The sequence below is a fragment of the Rhinolophus sinicus genome, linkage group LG04 (genome assembly GCF_036562045.2).
Source record: "Rhinolophus sinicus isolate RSC01 linkage group LG04, ASM3656204v1, whole genome shotgun sequence".
In the NCBI taxonomy this organism is placed as follows: Eukaryota; Metazoa; Chordata; class Mammalia; order Chiroptera; family Rhinolophidae; genus Rhinolophus; species Rhinolophus sinicus.
In genome coordinates this window covers 114909582-114924864 of record NC_133754.1, presented here as the reverse complement: position 1 = coordinate 114924864, position 15283 = coordinate 114909582, and the positions used below count along the sequence as shown (strand labels likewise).

General features: G+C 36.1%; 1 protein-coding gene across 4 annotated transcripts in view; it reads right to left on the bottom strand.

The window, feature by feature from the left end:
• The window catches only part of LOC109439570 (zinc finger protein 37A), a 36275-nt gene that overhangs the window by 9473 nt on the left and 11519 nt on the right, over nucleotides 1–15283 (bottom strand). The window contains exons 3-4 of one of the 4 annotated variants that reach the window (XM_074330280.1): nucleotides 8944–9036; nucleotides 1219–1331 (exon numbers count right to left, since the gene is read on the bottom strand). The exons of 2 other annotated variants lie outside the window; for them this stretch is intronic. In XM_074330280.1, coding sequence (XP_074186381.1) covers nucleotides 1234–1331; nucleotides 8944–9036 — 191 coding nt within the window. In that variant the 3' untranslated portion in view covers nucleotides 1219–1233. Of the gene's footprint in view, nucleotides 1–1218; nucleotides 1332–8943; nucleotides 9037–12877; nucleotides 13494–15283 lie in introns of those variants that run through there. One more of the 4 variants, XM_074330279.1, reaches the window with a different exon arrangement.

Genomic DNA, 15283 nt, shown 5'->3' with positions numbered 1-15283 from the left:
CAAGTATATATTAACTATATTCTCTTTCCTTGGGAGGCAGGTGGCTTGCTGTAAGGGGGAAAAAGGGAAAACAACTTGGAGGTCACTATCATACAGGAACAGAATGATGAACTGGGAACATAAGAGTTTTAAGAAAGTTGGGTCCTCCGGACAAAAAACAAATCAGAGAACGGTATGAATTCAAGAACAACCAAAAAAAAAAAAGTCATGGTTGTTTTTAAGGGATCCAGCAGAGAAAGGGTTTGGATTAAGGAGATTATCAGTATCTAGGTTCTTAAACTATCAAATGGAGATTAAAATGGTTGGATACTCATCAGTCTACACCCTACCTTTTGGAGATTCCCCTTTTTCATTCTACATATCAATAACAAAGAAAGTTTATAACAGAACAAATTTCCTCAAATTTAAAGAAACAGTTCTAAAACCCAAGCTCTGATTCTCATGGATGTCATTCTTGAGAACACAAATGCCCAAGAGGAAGTGTAAAAGTAAGTGGTGAAAAGTCATGTTTTCACTGGGATGGGATTCATTGTTGTATAGAGCCTCTGGTACTTTCGTTTTTATTGCTGTTGTTGAAAAGTAAACTATTTTTTACCAGAATATCCTATATATCGTGTTTTCAATACACTCACTTATGTTCTTAAAAGCAGTTATTCCCATGTCCCATGTTTAACTCTGCTTTCTATACACTTTTTTTTTTTTAATTTATTGGGATGACAATTGTTAGTAAAATTACATAGATTTCAGGTGTACACTTTTCAACATACCTGGTTTCTATCGATTGTGAAAACCTTAAGGATCACATGTTTCTACCTCCTCCCATAAATTTTGGAAACATCCTTTAAGTTTAGCTATCATTAAAAAAAACATTGTGTGTATTTGACTATTTGACCCTACTGCTACCCATACGCTATGGAAGCATGTCAGGCTTAGTTAAACACCTAAGATGATGCATAGCCACCCACCTCCCAACCCAAAAAGATGAAAGAATTAAGAGATATTTTTCTAGAAAATTTAGTTTTACATTACCTATATTACTTTATGTGTTCAAACTATCATTCGACAAATCTACAAGTCCACAGTATTTTCTACAATAGTCTGGCCAGCCTATTTTCCTGTGCAATAGTTCGTTTCAAATAAAATATCTGATACTCACATTCTTTCCTGACTTCCCTGTATATCCACTTTGCAATACTCATACTTTACTTTAGATATCCTTCACTATTTACACACTCAAATTAAAATATTACCTAACCATAAACCTAAAATTCCACTTACAGGATACATATGCTGAAAATCCCAAAACACTGATGAAAGTAATTGAAGAAGATCTAAATAAATGGAGAAACACAGTATGTCATGAATTGAAAGACTCAATCTAGGCAAGATGTCAATTACCAAAATTATTCTACAGATTTAATGCAAAACCAAAATTCCAGTAAATTTTTTTTTATAGACAAGCTTGTTCTCAACTTTATGTGAATAGGCAAAGACACCATAAGAGCTATAACAATTTTGGAAAAGACGTATAAAGTTTACCTTATATTAAGCCTTATTAAGTAACTATAATCATCCAGACAGTATAGTATTGAAAGAGAAATAAAAATATAGATCAATGAAACAAAAAAGAGAACCAAAAAACTGATCAACACAGAGCCAAATGATTTCTGACAAAGGTGTAAAAGCAATTCAATCCTAGAATAATCTTTCCAACAAATGGTGCTCAAGAATTAGCCCACCATGGATAAAATAATGAATGTTGGCCTATACCCATCGTGTACAAATATTAATGCAAGATGTATCATGGCTTTAGATGTACAGCATAAATCTATAAAAATCTGAAAGAAAAAAACATATGGAGACCTGGGGCCAGACAAGGAGGTTTTAGCAATAAGAAGAAAACCATACATTTTTAGAAACATATTAAATTGGATGTCATCAAAATTAAAAATATTTGTGTAATAAAAGACATTGATAAGAGTATGAAAAGCTGGCTACAGACTCACAGATAAAACGGTCAAAATACAGAACAGGTATTTCCATCAAGATGATATACATACAGCAAATAAGTCCATGAAAAGTCATCCACCATTATTAGCCATCAGGAAATGCAAATTACAGTGCAATAAGACACCTGCACAACAATTAGAACAGCCAAAAATAGATATAATAACAAATGCTGATAATGTTGAAAAAAAAATGGATCTCTCACACTGATGGTAGAAATGGAAAATAGCACAGCCTCTCTGGAAAATTAGTGGCAATTTCTCTTAAAACTAAACATGTACATACCACATGAACATTGAATTGAATCCTTTCAGTGCTTTATACCAGAGAAACGTATATACAACTATACATAGCAGCTTTATTTGCAATAGGAAGATACTAGAAACAAACCAAGTATCCTTCAGTGTGTCCATCCATAATCACTGATAACAGGCAATAATTTGGATAACCTCAACGGTATTATGGTTTGTAAAAAAAAGTGAATCTCAAAAGATTATGATATGTGATTCCATTTACTTAACTTTCTTGAAAGGACAAAACTATAGAAATGAAGAGCAGACTAGTGGTGGCCAAGGGACACAAATGACCCCTAGGGAGAATGACGGTGGGTAAGTATAAAGACAGAAAGTAGCACAGAGTTCTGTTATGCTAATGTAACAGTTCTTTATCTTAACTTTGGTGGTACTTACATAAAACTATTTATGGGATAAAGCTGCATAAAGCTATACGCTTCCCCACACATGTACACACAAAGACACAAATGAATACAAGTGAAAACAATAGTAAAGACTGAAGGAGGTCAGTAGTCACCCAATTAACAATAATGTACTAATACCAATTTCTGGGTTTTGATACTCTACTACAACTGCTAAGATGTCACCATTGGAGAAACATGGTAAAAGGGGACACAAATTCTTTGTGTTATTTTTGTGACTTCTTTTGAGTCTATTTTATTTGAATGAAAAGTAAAAGAAATATTAAATCAGGTTTCTTTGATGTATTACTTTTATAAGAACTCCAGGAAAAGATAGAAAAATCAGAACAGATGTTCACCTTGCCTTACATTATATTCGTACATATAAAGTATATTTACCAAAATGGTCAGTAAACTCATCGTATATGTTTTCCTGTTCAGAGCACTGGTAGTACTTTGCAAATTATTTAGCAACAAAATTATAGTATTGTCAATTATCATTTCAGTTATTATCTAAAATGTTTACGTAGCCAAAAGCCTACTTCAGTATTTAAACCTCTAGTATCTTTTAGGTCAGTCACGTTCAACTGGGGATGTATTACAGACTTACTGATGGAGTTTTATAAAATGACATTTCTCTAAGCCCTACTGCTGACTCACAGAATCTGTCCACTTGATATTCTTGTATATTAATGGGAATATTTTTGGTCTATTATTACTCAGGGTAAGTACGATGTCAACAATTTCCCTCTAAAAATGTTGTTCATGCATTTTGATGAATCGAACATTCACTGACTTCTTTGAAAATCAGATTTGATGTCCTTAAAGATATTATGCCTAAAACTTTTCTTTACCAGTGGGTTTATTGTATTTTTCTCTCAAGGAAACAGTCAAATTTTCTTGTCACTGCATTATTCTTATTATGAACCCACAGATGACTTTTCGTATTTGAAAATTATTACTTACAATTATTAACCACAACCATGACAATTAAGACATCTACACATGGTGTTTAATTCTGATGCTTGCCTGAAATCTCTGCTGAAAGTTGGGCCAGAGTTCTCATCAACAAAGAACAATCTCAAACCCTCAGGTAAAGAAGGTGTATGATTTCAGACTGCTGACATTTCAATGAAAAGATTCTAACAAACATGCTTTTGAGCTAACATCATTTGGAAAACTTTCAGGTCATTAAGGTGCAGTGTCAGAATTTTTTCAGTCAGGAAGGAGATGATTTCATGACGCTGGCAACCCAAGATCCACCAGAACAATAATTAATTACATGTAACTGAATAATTAATTACCTGTTATTATACATAATTGATGGGGGAACAGAAAATTGCCTTGGGCATTGGCATTTGGGATAGTGCTTTCAGAGTGAATCAATATGAAATACCTCTCATCTACCTGGCTTTGGAGTTAATACACAATTATAGAGTACTTATTTATATTATATACCAGAGAAAGGATGAATTACACAGACGACATTCTTTTTAGTGGATTTCCAGGAGGGGAAAAGGGCTCCTTCAAGAACTGTATTTTATGTGGAATAGACTGTGAAAAGTCTCATCTTCTTGTGAAAAAGCCATGAAGTGGACGGGAGATTTACAAAAAGGAAATTAAAGTAAACTAAAATATCCCATGATTATTTTATATAAGTGGGAATCTTGGCCAAAATTTAACGTGTAGTAATTAAAAACAAAAATAAGAGCACTTCCCTGTGGCCAGGAATGCTCAGAAATTTAATGAATTTAAGAACACAGAAAAAGCATACAATGATGGAAAGTGTGATGTAGGGAAGAATGTCACAAGGATTGGTGACACTTAGAAGAGTGGATCATATGAGGTCTGGCAACAAGGTAGGCAACATAAATACATCTGATGATACAACAGGGGTTCATATTGGACAGTCACTAAGAACAGTAATTTAAATTTCATATATTAAGTTACATGTAACCCTACATTTTTAAGCCATACGTTATTTTGTGAATCCAGAGCAAGGTGAATTGGATGCATTATGGAAAAATGAACTCTAATTAGGAATACGAATAACCAAGGCATTAAAGAGCAAGATTCTAGTTTTGGGGAATGTTATTAGACTGTGAGAATATGAAAAGACTGAGTACAAAGGAAAATTAAAATGTCAGAGTGTTGAAAGATCAGTATGAAGATGACCGAGATGAGCAATCAGCAGTTTCAAGTGATTTCATGGTTGTGTTATGAGAGTAGGTAGCAGAACAAAATAACTATGCAAGAAGTGGAAAAATAAGGATTTCTGAGTTGTGAGAGAAAAACTTTGTCTTCATTTGGTCAGTTTGAGAATAAAGACACCATAACACTGAGGTACAACTACCCTCAGGATGAGGCAAAAAGGCTTGAATTAGGGCCGGCCCGGTGGCTCAGGTGGTTAGAGCTCCATGCTCCTAACTCCGAAGGCTGCTGGTTCGATTCCCACATGGGCCAGTGGGCTCTCAACCACAAGGTTGTCAGTTCAATTCTGCAAGTCCCACAAGGGATGGTGGGCAGCGCCCCCTGCAACTAAGATTGAACACGGCACCTTGAGCTGAGCTGCCTCCCAGATGGAGCGCATCCTCTCAACCACAAGGTTGCCGGTTCAACTACCGCAAAGGATGGTGGGCTGTGCCCCCGCAACTAGAAAACCGCAACTGGACCTGGAGCTGAGCTGCACCATCCACAACTAAGACTGAAAGGACAACAACTTGACTTGGAAAAAAGTCCTGGAAGTACACACTGTTCCCCAATAAAGTCCTGTTCCCCTTAAAAAAAAAAAAAAGGCTTGAATTAAGGGGATGGAGGACACAAGTATGGAGGGAGTTGCTGGACAGAAAGAGCAGATAGAGAGGACAGAGCTCAGAGAAAAATTAGGAGAAGAAAGAGACTAGGAAACAAAACTTATTCACTCAAATATCCATTGTATGCCTATTCCTATTCCTTGTTGTGACTGAGGTACTAGGGATACAAGGTTATACCAGGCCAATGAAATGTGAATAACCATTCAGGGAAGCAGAGACAAAAGTACAATCAAATCCAAGGAGGGACTGAGCTCGGGAATCATGATTAGCACCACCACGGGAAGCAAACAACGTATGGGAGGGAGTATAGGCCTCTGAAGTTTTCAAATAGGACACACAAATGGAGATTTTGAAATATGATTTCAAAAGTAAGAAGACCTGAGGACGGCTTAGGAGAAAAATAAAACAAGGGCATAGATGGACTGACTGCTGGAGAAGACAGACACTATAAATAGGACGTCGTAGAAGGACATAGTTAGGAAGTGATGACAAGATCCGAATTCTTCATAGAAACAACACATTTGTGAGGAATATACGTAGCAAGCACCTCCCACTAATTATTCTGTCCCTTCCTAGTTGGTGGAACATGGAAACCAAAACAAATACACATAAATCCCTTCCGTATAAATCCACGCCATATTGATTTTTGTGGTAGGGTATGGGACATGACAGGTTTCATAGAAATGGCTTTTGCAGCTTTCTTCATTGTCACCCTGTTCATAAATCAGTTGTCATTAGAGCATGCAGTTGTTTCTGGGCTCTGTACTCTGTTTCAATGGTCTATAATTATCCCTATGCAACTACCATTTTGTACGAGTTACAGCAGATTCACAATATATCTTTAGAATCTGTTAGAAGAGATCCTACACCATACTGTTCTTCAAGTATGTTTATCCACATGGGTGAAAATTAGAGTATTAAAGTAGTATCCAATCTATGAACATGATATATCCATTTACTTCAGTTTTATTTCATGTTGCTCAACATTTTTCAAAATTTCAGTATTTGTGCTGCTAAATATCTAGTATATTTGCATTGTAACTTCTTATATAATGCTTTCTCTCATTTTCCCAGCCTACGATAGCTACTGTATGCATTTTACTTAATTCTTTGGATTTCAAGAACCATGTTTTGGCTTTTACTTAATTTATACCATTAGAGCCTTCCAATTAATCAGTGATATTTTTTAAAAAAATAACTTCTGTTTTGGTTAAGTGTTCTCAAAATTCCTTGTTCTTCCAACTTTCCATTAAGCAATGTTGTACCCATTCCCCAAAAGCTGTGTATAGGAAAGCATTAACTCAGCAGGTTTGGGATGTTCATATTCCAAAGAACATCCTGCACATTCCAAAGAAATGACTAACCTCTGACCAACTCCTGGGGGGCAATTTGTAAGCCCAGGAAACATCCTGCCTGATGAGAGTGTCTTTACATACTTGGGGGCCTGGGCCACACCAAACAATTCAGGTTCACACTGGGCTTTATGCTTGGGGCGTTGGGCCTCACTCGAGGGGCTACAAGCTGAGTAAATAATGTGAGTAACACAGATGCTCCGGCCCTACATGACAGACCCCCAATAAATACCTTAGACAACAAAGTTGGGTAAATTTCTCTGCTTGACAATACTTCATGTGTGCTGTCATACATCACTGCTGGCAGAATTAAGCACTTTCCATACAATTCCACCGAGAGAAGAAAATCAGTTTGTATCAAGTCTCTCTTGGATTCTGCCATCTGTGACTTTTACTTTTGCTGATTTTATCTGTACCCTTTTGGTATAATAAACTGTAAGTGTTAACACAGAAGCTTTGCTGAGTTCCTAGAGACTTCTGGACACGGGTTCACAAATACATTTTATACTTTTATAATAATAACTTTGAAGTACCCCTTCATCAAATAGATTTTTCAAAAGTATATATGTATTTTTAATTTACAGATGGGGTATTTTTTTCTCATAGTGTCGATAATTTCTACTTTTATTAACTATGTTAAATTAACTTTGCAAACTTAACGAAGTTTTCTTTGAACCAAAATATATTTATGTTTTGTTACTCCATTAACACTTCAAAGAAGGTTTATATGATATTTTCAGAGTACAGAGCTTAAAAAACCCTTGTCAATATGTATTAGATTCATGTCATAAAATGCTATTAATAGCTAGAGCAGGGATCAACAAACTTTACATAAAATACAGCATATGATGGGGAATATTTCTGTGATTACAGGCCATATAATCTCAGGCACAACTATTCAGCCATTTTGTTGTTCCAAAAAACAAGCCATAAAAATTTCGCAAACAAATAACTATGTTTCAAAAAAACTGTTATTTACAAAAACAGGCAGCTAGCTGGATTCAGGTCAAGGTACATAATGTACCAACTCATGTTCTAGAATCTCAGTTGTTGTCCACCATATCTTGTATGAAATCAGGGTAGTATATATAGGTCTATTATGTCTACTCCTTGCTGTTTCTCCTCGTATATGTTGCAGTTTTTAATGCATTTTCATGATAAATTAACTGGCACACAGGTATCTGCAGGCTCTGCATCTCCTTTTTAAATTATTTTCTTTAGCTTTATTAATGTGTCCTTTGGATTACTGTATGAATCTTAATCTGAATCAAAATCTTATGCAATATTTATATAAATTAAGCCTGAATGATTTTATGTATATTGTCTTAATATTAAATGTTCCATATTTTAAACTTTCCAAATTATTTTTAGGTATGTCTCTTTGATATAATCTCATACCATTTTCTCTTCACTTGATCTTAGCCAAAAGGCCGAGAAGTGACTCTATTTTCTTTTAATAAGTGACTTTAACCCATTGACATTGATGTGCCAGTCACAACTATCTTACTTTATCATATGCTATTTACATGTTAATGTTCACATAGTTGTTTTTTTTAATATATAAACCCTTTTCAGTGATAGCCTTGTTTTCTTTGTATTATTAACTGTGTTTTCCTTATAATAATGAGAAAGGTTCTATTTTTGCATTTAAATTGGTACATTTATATTAGTTATATTTATCATTTATAAATCTTCCATAATTCCTAATTACTAATTAGGCAGTATCTAATGATTTCCAACTACACAACCACCAACCAAATCAGTATATATCTCTTCTCTCTCTTTTCCCTGCCTTAAACTTCCTTTTTAGTTGCTATTGTAATATTCCTCTATATTTAACTTTATACTGGTTAAATGTAAATTGATTGTTTGATTTGTTAGGTATCAGTGATATACTGTTGCCTAGTTTGAAAGATGAAAATATGAAAACAATTACATTGTATCACTGTTATACCCTGCAAACTCACATTTTATTGGATCTACTCATTTGTAAACTTTGAAAAAGAACTCACTATCAGTGATCCCATTTTCAATTACATTTTCCAGGGATACCTACCACCAGTATTCTAAAACTTACCTGGATAACTCCCAATTAAAAATTTGTCCTCTGCTAACAATGGGTCTTCTTGTTCCAACTTGAAGATCACTTCAGGTTCTATAGAGCAATACCCTGTAAAATGGAACATAATTTAGGACATGGGTTCACTGCAAGGGCTTTGATGATTCTGAATGTGAAAGAAGGAGCAGCTATAAGAGTGGCACAGTAATGTAACTCACTTGACTGCTTATTTGGGGAGGCTAAAAACAAAAATACATTCTGATGCTCAAAAAGATCTCTTTACACCCCTAAATCCCAAGCCGAAGTAACATAAATTCTAATGAAAGTACATATTTATTAGTTACAGTGAGAGAGACAGCTATGGAGATCTACATAAAGGTCCTGTGAATCTTTGAGTGGATACTAATTTGACACATGTAAAGAAACTACCTAGGCGTGGGAAATTACCAGAAAAAAACAGAATGCGCACACACGGAAGCACCACACAGAAGTGGGAAGTTTGTATTTCCAGAGTGGAGAAGCAAAAAGATCCTCAGTAAGACTCCTCATCAGAAAAAGTGGGGTGATATAATCTAATTACTCAAAGAAAAGGACTATCAGCCAAGAATCCTGGAAAATGATCTTTCAAAGATAAAGGCCAAATAAAAATATTTCCAGATGAACAAAAATTGAGAGATGTTTCTTGCTAAAACACCCACCTTACAAGATACACTAAAGAAAGTTCTCTTGACTGATTTAAAAAGTAACCGTATAAAACAATGACTACAGGTGTGCAATGTTCGCTTTCTAACACACAGAAGTAATTTTTATATTTCCCAATAAAATCATAAAAGAGGTAGGTGGGAGTCAAGATATACTATACTAAGAAAATAACACCAAACAATACACAGTAACAAATGAAAAACAGAAATTAACAATATATTAACATGTATTACAACAATTAACATACAACAATACCAAAAAGGGAAAGGGCAGGGGAGAAGAGAGCTACATAGCAGTAAACTGTATATATGTCTCCAAAGCTAAGTTAATATAAATTTGATATAGATTCTGGTAACTTCAGGTGTATATAGTGAATCCTAAAGAAACAACTAAAGAAATAAACTCTAAAAAATATTGTGAAAAATCATTAAAGAAACTAAAATGTTATATTAAAAAATATTCACATACTACAAAACACTAGTAGAGAAATCAAGAACATTTCATGACACATGTAGAAAACAAAATGTAAAATGGCAGACAAATACCCATATATATAAATGATAATATTAAATGGAAAAAACGAAACAATTCAGAGATAAAGCAGAAATTGTCAGACTAGATTTCAAAAACGAAAAACAAGATCCAACTACATCCAACTACATGCTGCCTAAGGAGATACACATTACATTCAAACAAAGATGTTGAAAGTAAAGACAAGGGAAAAAGATATTTCACGCAAACAACAACATAGGAAAGCTATACTAATATCAAAGAAAATACATTTTAAATTCAAAAATGTTATTAGTGATAGAGATATTTACAATGACAAAAAGGTAAATCCATCAAGAAGATGTTATATCAATTATAAACATACACACATGCAACAACTGAGACCAAAAACACATAAAGTTGAAACTGACCAGTGAAAGGAAAAAAATACAACTAAACAACAACAGTTGGAGACTTCACCATCACTCTTTCAATAATGAATAGAGTAACTATATAGGAAATACATGATTGGAACAGAACTATAAACCAACTACACCTAACAGACATATGGATAGCACATTCCACGGAACATGAGCACAATTTACATCATTCTAAAATGCACATAAAACATTCTCAAGGACATACCATGTCCGAAGTCACAAAACACACCTGAAAAAACTTAAGAGTATAGAAATAACACAAAGTATCTTTTCTGACCACAATAGAATGAAATCAGAAAACAGTAATATAAAGAAATTTTGGAAATTCACAAATATGTAAAAATTGAACATCTGTCTCCTAAATAACTAAGGACCAAAGAGAAAATTACAAGGAAAATTGAAAATACTTTTTGATGATCGAAAGTGAAGGCAGAAGATTCCAAAACTTATGGGATGCAGCAAAAACAGTATTTAGAAGGAAATTGATAGCCATAAAAAAACTGTACAGTTGACTCTTGAACAATGCAGGTACAACAGGCCAACCACATGCAGTTGAAAATCGACACGTAAGTATTGACTCCCCAAAACTTGAGTTAAACTCAGTATCCATGGGGAGTTGGTTCCAGGACGACCCCATCTCACGGACACTAACATCCACAGCTGATATAAAATAACATAAAACAATGCATCCCGTCTGCCCTCCGCATCCATGGACTGCTAACCAGATTGAAAATACTGTTTTCAATCTACAGTTGGTTGAATCTGTAAATGCAAAACCCAGGGATGTGCAGGGCCGATTGTAGATTAATGAAACAAAATCCATGTATAAGTGGACCCATGTTGCTGAAGGGTCAAGTGTATTAAGAAAGAAGATCTCAAATCAACAACCTAACCCTCACATCTTCATGCAAAGGAAAACAAGGGCAAAGTCAATCTAACCCAAACACAAGGAAACAAACAATAAAGACTGGATTAGAAATTCATGAAAGAAAGGTACAAAATCAAAGTAACCACAGTTGGTTCTTTGAAAATATCAGCAAAACTGACAAATCTTTACCTAGATTAACCAGAGAATAAAGGGAGAACGCAAATTATTCAAATCAGTAATGAAGGAGATGACATTGCTATTGACTATAAAGAAATAAAAAATGAGTATAAAGGAATATTATGAACTATTGTACAGCGATATATTAGATAACTTAATAAAAGGGAAAATTCCTGGAAAGACACAGACTATAGAAACTATGTCAAGAAGAACTAGAAACTCTAAATAGAGTTATCACAAGAGATTGAATCAGTAACCAAAACACTACCCACAAAGAAAAGTCCAATACCATATGGCTTTATGGCTGAATTCTACCAAACATTTAAAGAACCAATAATACCAATTCTTTACAAACTCTTCCAAATGACAGAAAAGGGAATACTTCCTATCTCATTGAATGAGGCCATCATTACCCTGATGCCAAAACCAGATAAAGACATCACAAAAAAACTACATCCCAATATCTCTTACGAATACAGATGCAAAAATCCCCATCAAAATACTAGCAAACTGAATCTAGAAACACATTCACTGTATTATACACCATGACCAAGTAAGACTTATCCCAAGTATGCAAGGCTGGTGTAACATCCAAAAATCCAGCAATGTCATTCACCGTATCAATAGATTACAAACCACACGATCATCTTCATAGACAGAAAAAGCATTATGACAAAACTCAACACTCTTTCATGATAAAAATGCTGAACAAACTAAGAACAGAATGGAACTTCTTCAATCTGATAACGGGTATCTAAGAAAACCCCACAGCTAGCATCATACTGCATGATCAGATGCTGGAGATTTCCCCATAAGATTAGAATATTAGATTAGAGTGAATATTCGGATATTTACTCTCGACAAATCTATTCACTATTGTACTGTAAGTTCTAGCTAGGTCAATTAGGCAACAGAAAGAAAAGTTATCCAGATTAGAAACAAAGAAATCAAACAATATTCACAAATGAAAATATCTTACGTAGCAAGAATTCGAAGAAGGGCTGTTAGAAGTGAAACATCAATAATGGAGTCAGACTCCATTACAATTCACCTATGATGTTTGATGACAGAAAGATGCCATGTTTCACTGAACTGGATTTGAACTCATGAACTAACATGGCACTCTACAAGGACTGCAACCTGAGGTTGTGAAGAAAGTGAAAGTTGTTTGTTCAAGAGCCCAGTGCTGTGCACTTTGAGAAGTGACATTAAGTCCTTTGGTCATCATCAATTACAATCTAGCGCTTCAAAGGAGATCTGGAGTCTCTTCATGTCGGCTTATATTATGGCTTTAGTATGGCCAGACTCATGTGTAACCGTGATTTATATGTTTGGGTATCGGGGAGGCAAGATGTCCAGAGTCTTTCCCCCAAAGGGGACTAAACTGGAGAGGAAATTGTCATTGTCATTGGATGAACCACACAGTCAGTTCATTGGCAATAGCTGAAATGTCTGTAAAACGGTGCAGATGGGACCAATATTGGTTAGCGCATCCTCAAATAGCAAGATGAGTGCTTGAAGTTTGGCCAGTTGTACTATCTTGGGTCCAGTCTTGATCACAGAAATCCCAGGTAAAGGAGGAAAAGAAGCAGTTCTCCAGGGAGATCCGTTACGAGTCACAGTGGCACTGCCATCCGCAAAATGAGGGAACTCCTTCTGCTGTTCGTTCAGTTGATCCCAAGAGGTTCCCTAGGGGGTCAAGAGGTCTGGAATAAGGATGACCTCCTCCAGCACTGCACCATCTACCCATGGACTGAGCACAGGGCAGGCCAGGCCCCTTCCTGCTGCATGTGGGATGTGCCAGAGAGCTCGTGTGTATCTGTCTTGTAAACACCACTTGCACTTCAGCCAGGAGGTCTCACTGGCCATCCCGAGGTTGACGGACACTGCTTCTAGGACACAAAGCACACCGTTCAGCTCGGTACTGAAAGTCAGAGTCAGGACATGTATCTATTTCCAGGAAAGGCAAGCGTGCAGTCCACAATGCTGCTCCAATGGCATGTCACATGATAATGGGGGCACTTTCCTGCATCGGAGGCTCATGGGCATTTTATGTGAAGCATGGGTGGTCCAGAAAGTCCAAGAGGCATGAGAAGAGGTTGCTAAAGCCTCTACAGTAAGAGTCTCTTAGGGATAAAAGTGCCTCTTACATAATAATTTAGGCAGATTATACAGCGTTTGGTTGTAGGAAACACCATTCAAAGTGGATGATTTGTGACTAATATTATAAAATTTTTTAAAAGGAATATGTTGTCACCAAAAACCAAAGGAAGAAAAAAAAACTACAGGTATTGGTAACGTTGAGGATATGGAGAGTGCTAAGAGCTATTTCATGAATGTCAGAAATACAGCAGTCCCTCAACTGACGAAATAATTCTCAGGAATTTAACTGAGGAGGTGCGGCTTTGTACTAAGGATGGGACAATAGCTCATTACGTTTTGTGAGCTCTTTTATGAGTATCTGTATGTCGAGAATGACTATGTCAAATGTGTCTCCTCAGAGGAGCACGTCATCAATGTAATGATCACATCTGTGCTCCTGAAGCAAGTTGGATGTGATTAAGAACTGCATGCAGGGCGGCCAGTTAGCTCAGTTGGTTAGAGGGTAAGCTCTTAACAACAAGGTGTCCGGTTCGATTCCCACATGAAATGGTGGGCTGCGCCCCTTGGAACTACACTGAAAACCATGACTGGACTTGACTTGGAGCTGAGCTGCGCCCTCCACAACTAGATTGAAGGACAACGACTTGGAGCTGATTGGTCCTTAAAAAAACACACATTGTTACCCAATAAAACTTAAAAAAAAAAAAAAAAAAGAAAGAAACAAAGACCTCGCCTGTAAAGACTGTGTGCAACGGCCATAACTGAGTTCCATTTGTCAAGCTAATGAAGCGTAAGTGTCAGACATGTAATTTCATTACCTTTCTTGGGTCACTAGGTCCATGATGCACTACAATGGGTGCTGTGTCACCACAGTGAGGTTGGTTAAGGCAATCATTCCAATGGTTCAGGTGAAGCATAACTATTTGTCCTCTATACAACACCTGCCCCTATAAGAAGTATCTTGTTCAAATTTACAGGAATTCCCAGATGTAACTGTAATTTGAGCACCAGTATTGATTAAGGCCAAGAAGGATTGCCATTTTGCCAATCAGTGTATCTCAGCAGATGTTAGCTAAGAATATGCTGTAGACGTGCAAAAGAACTTGCTGCCATCTTTTCTTTTTTCGATGAGCATATTTTGGAATTCCAATGGGGTCAATTTGCAGACATCTGTTTCAATTTTTTGTTTCCTCCCTCTGTAACTATCCATGTTTGGGGTGTTTTTTTATGAGGACACAAAAAAGTTTGTTACTCACAGACTGAGGCTTTCAGGAGAAAGCCGGGTAGGTACCTAATGCAGTCTGAAAATAGTTTGAAGGACGGAGCAAGTGGTCTTGGATTTTACTGGGGTCAGAGGATGGAGCCAGAGTGAGAGTTGCTGTGTATACCTGACAAGTTATAGTAAGTCAGGATCTGTGTGATTTAAATGGCCTCATTCATGCCAAGCATGGAAGGGACAGACTTAATCATTATCTTGCCCAGATGTGGAGTACAGAGGATTAAGGACATGAGGTTTGTGAGCTGTCAGAGCTAGACATCAAAAATGTAGACAGAGGGGCCGGCCCGGTGGCTCAGGCGG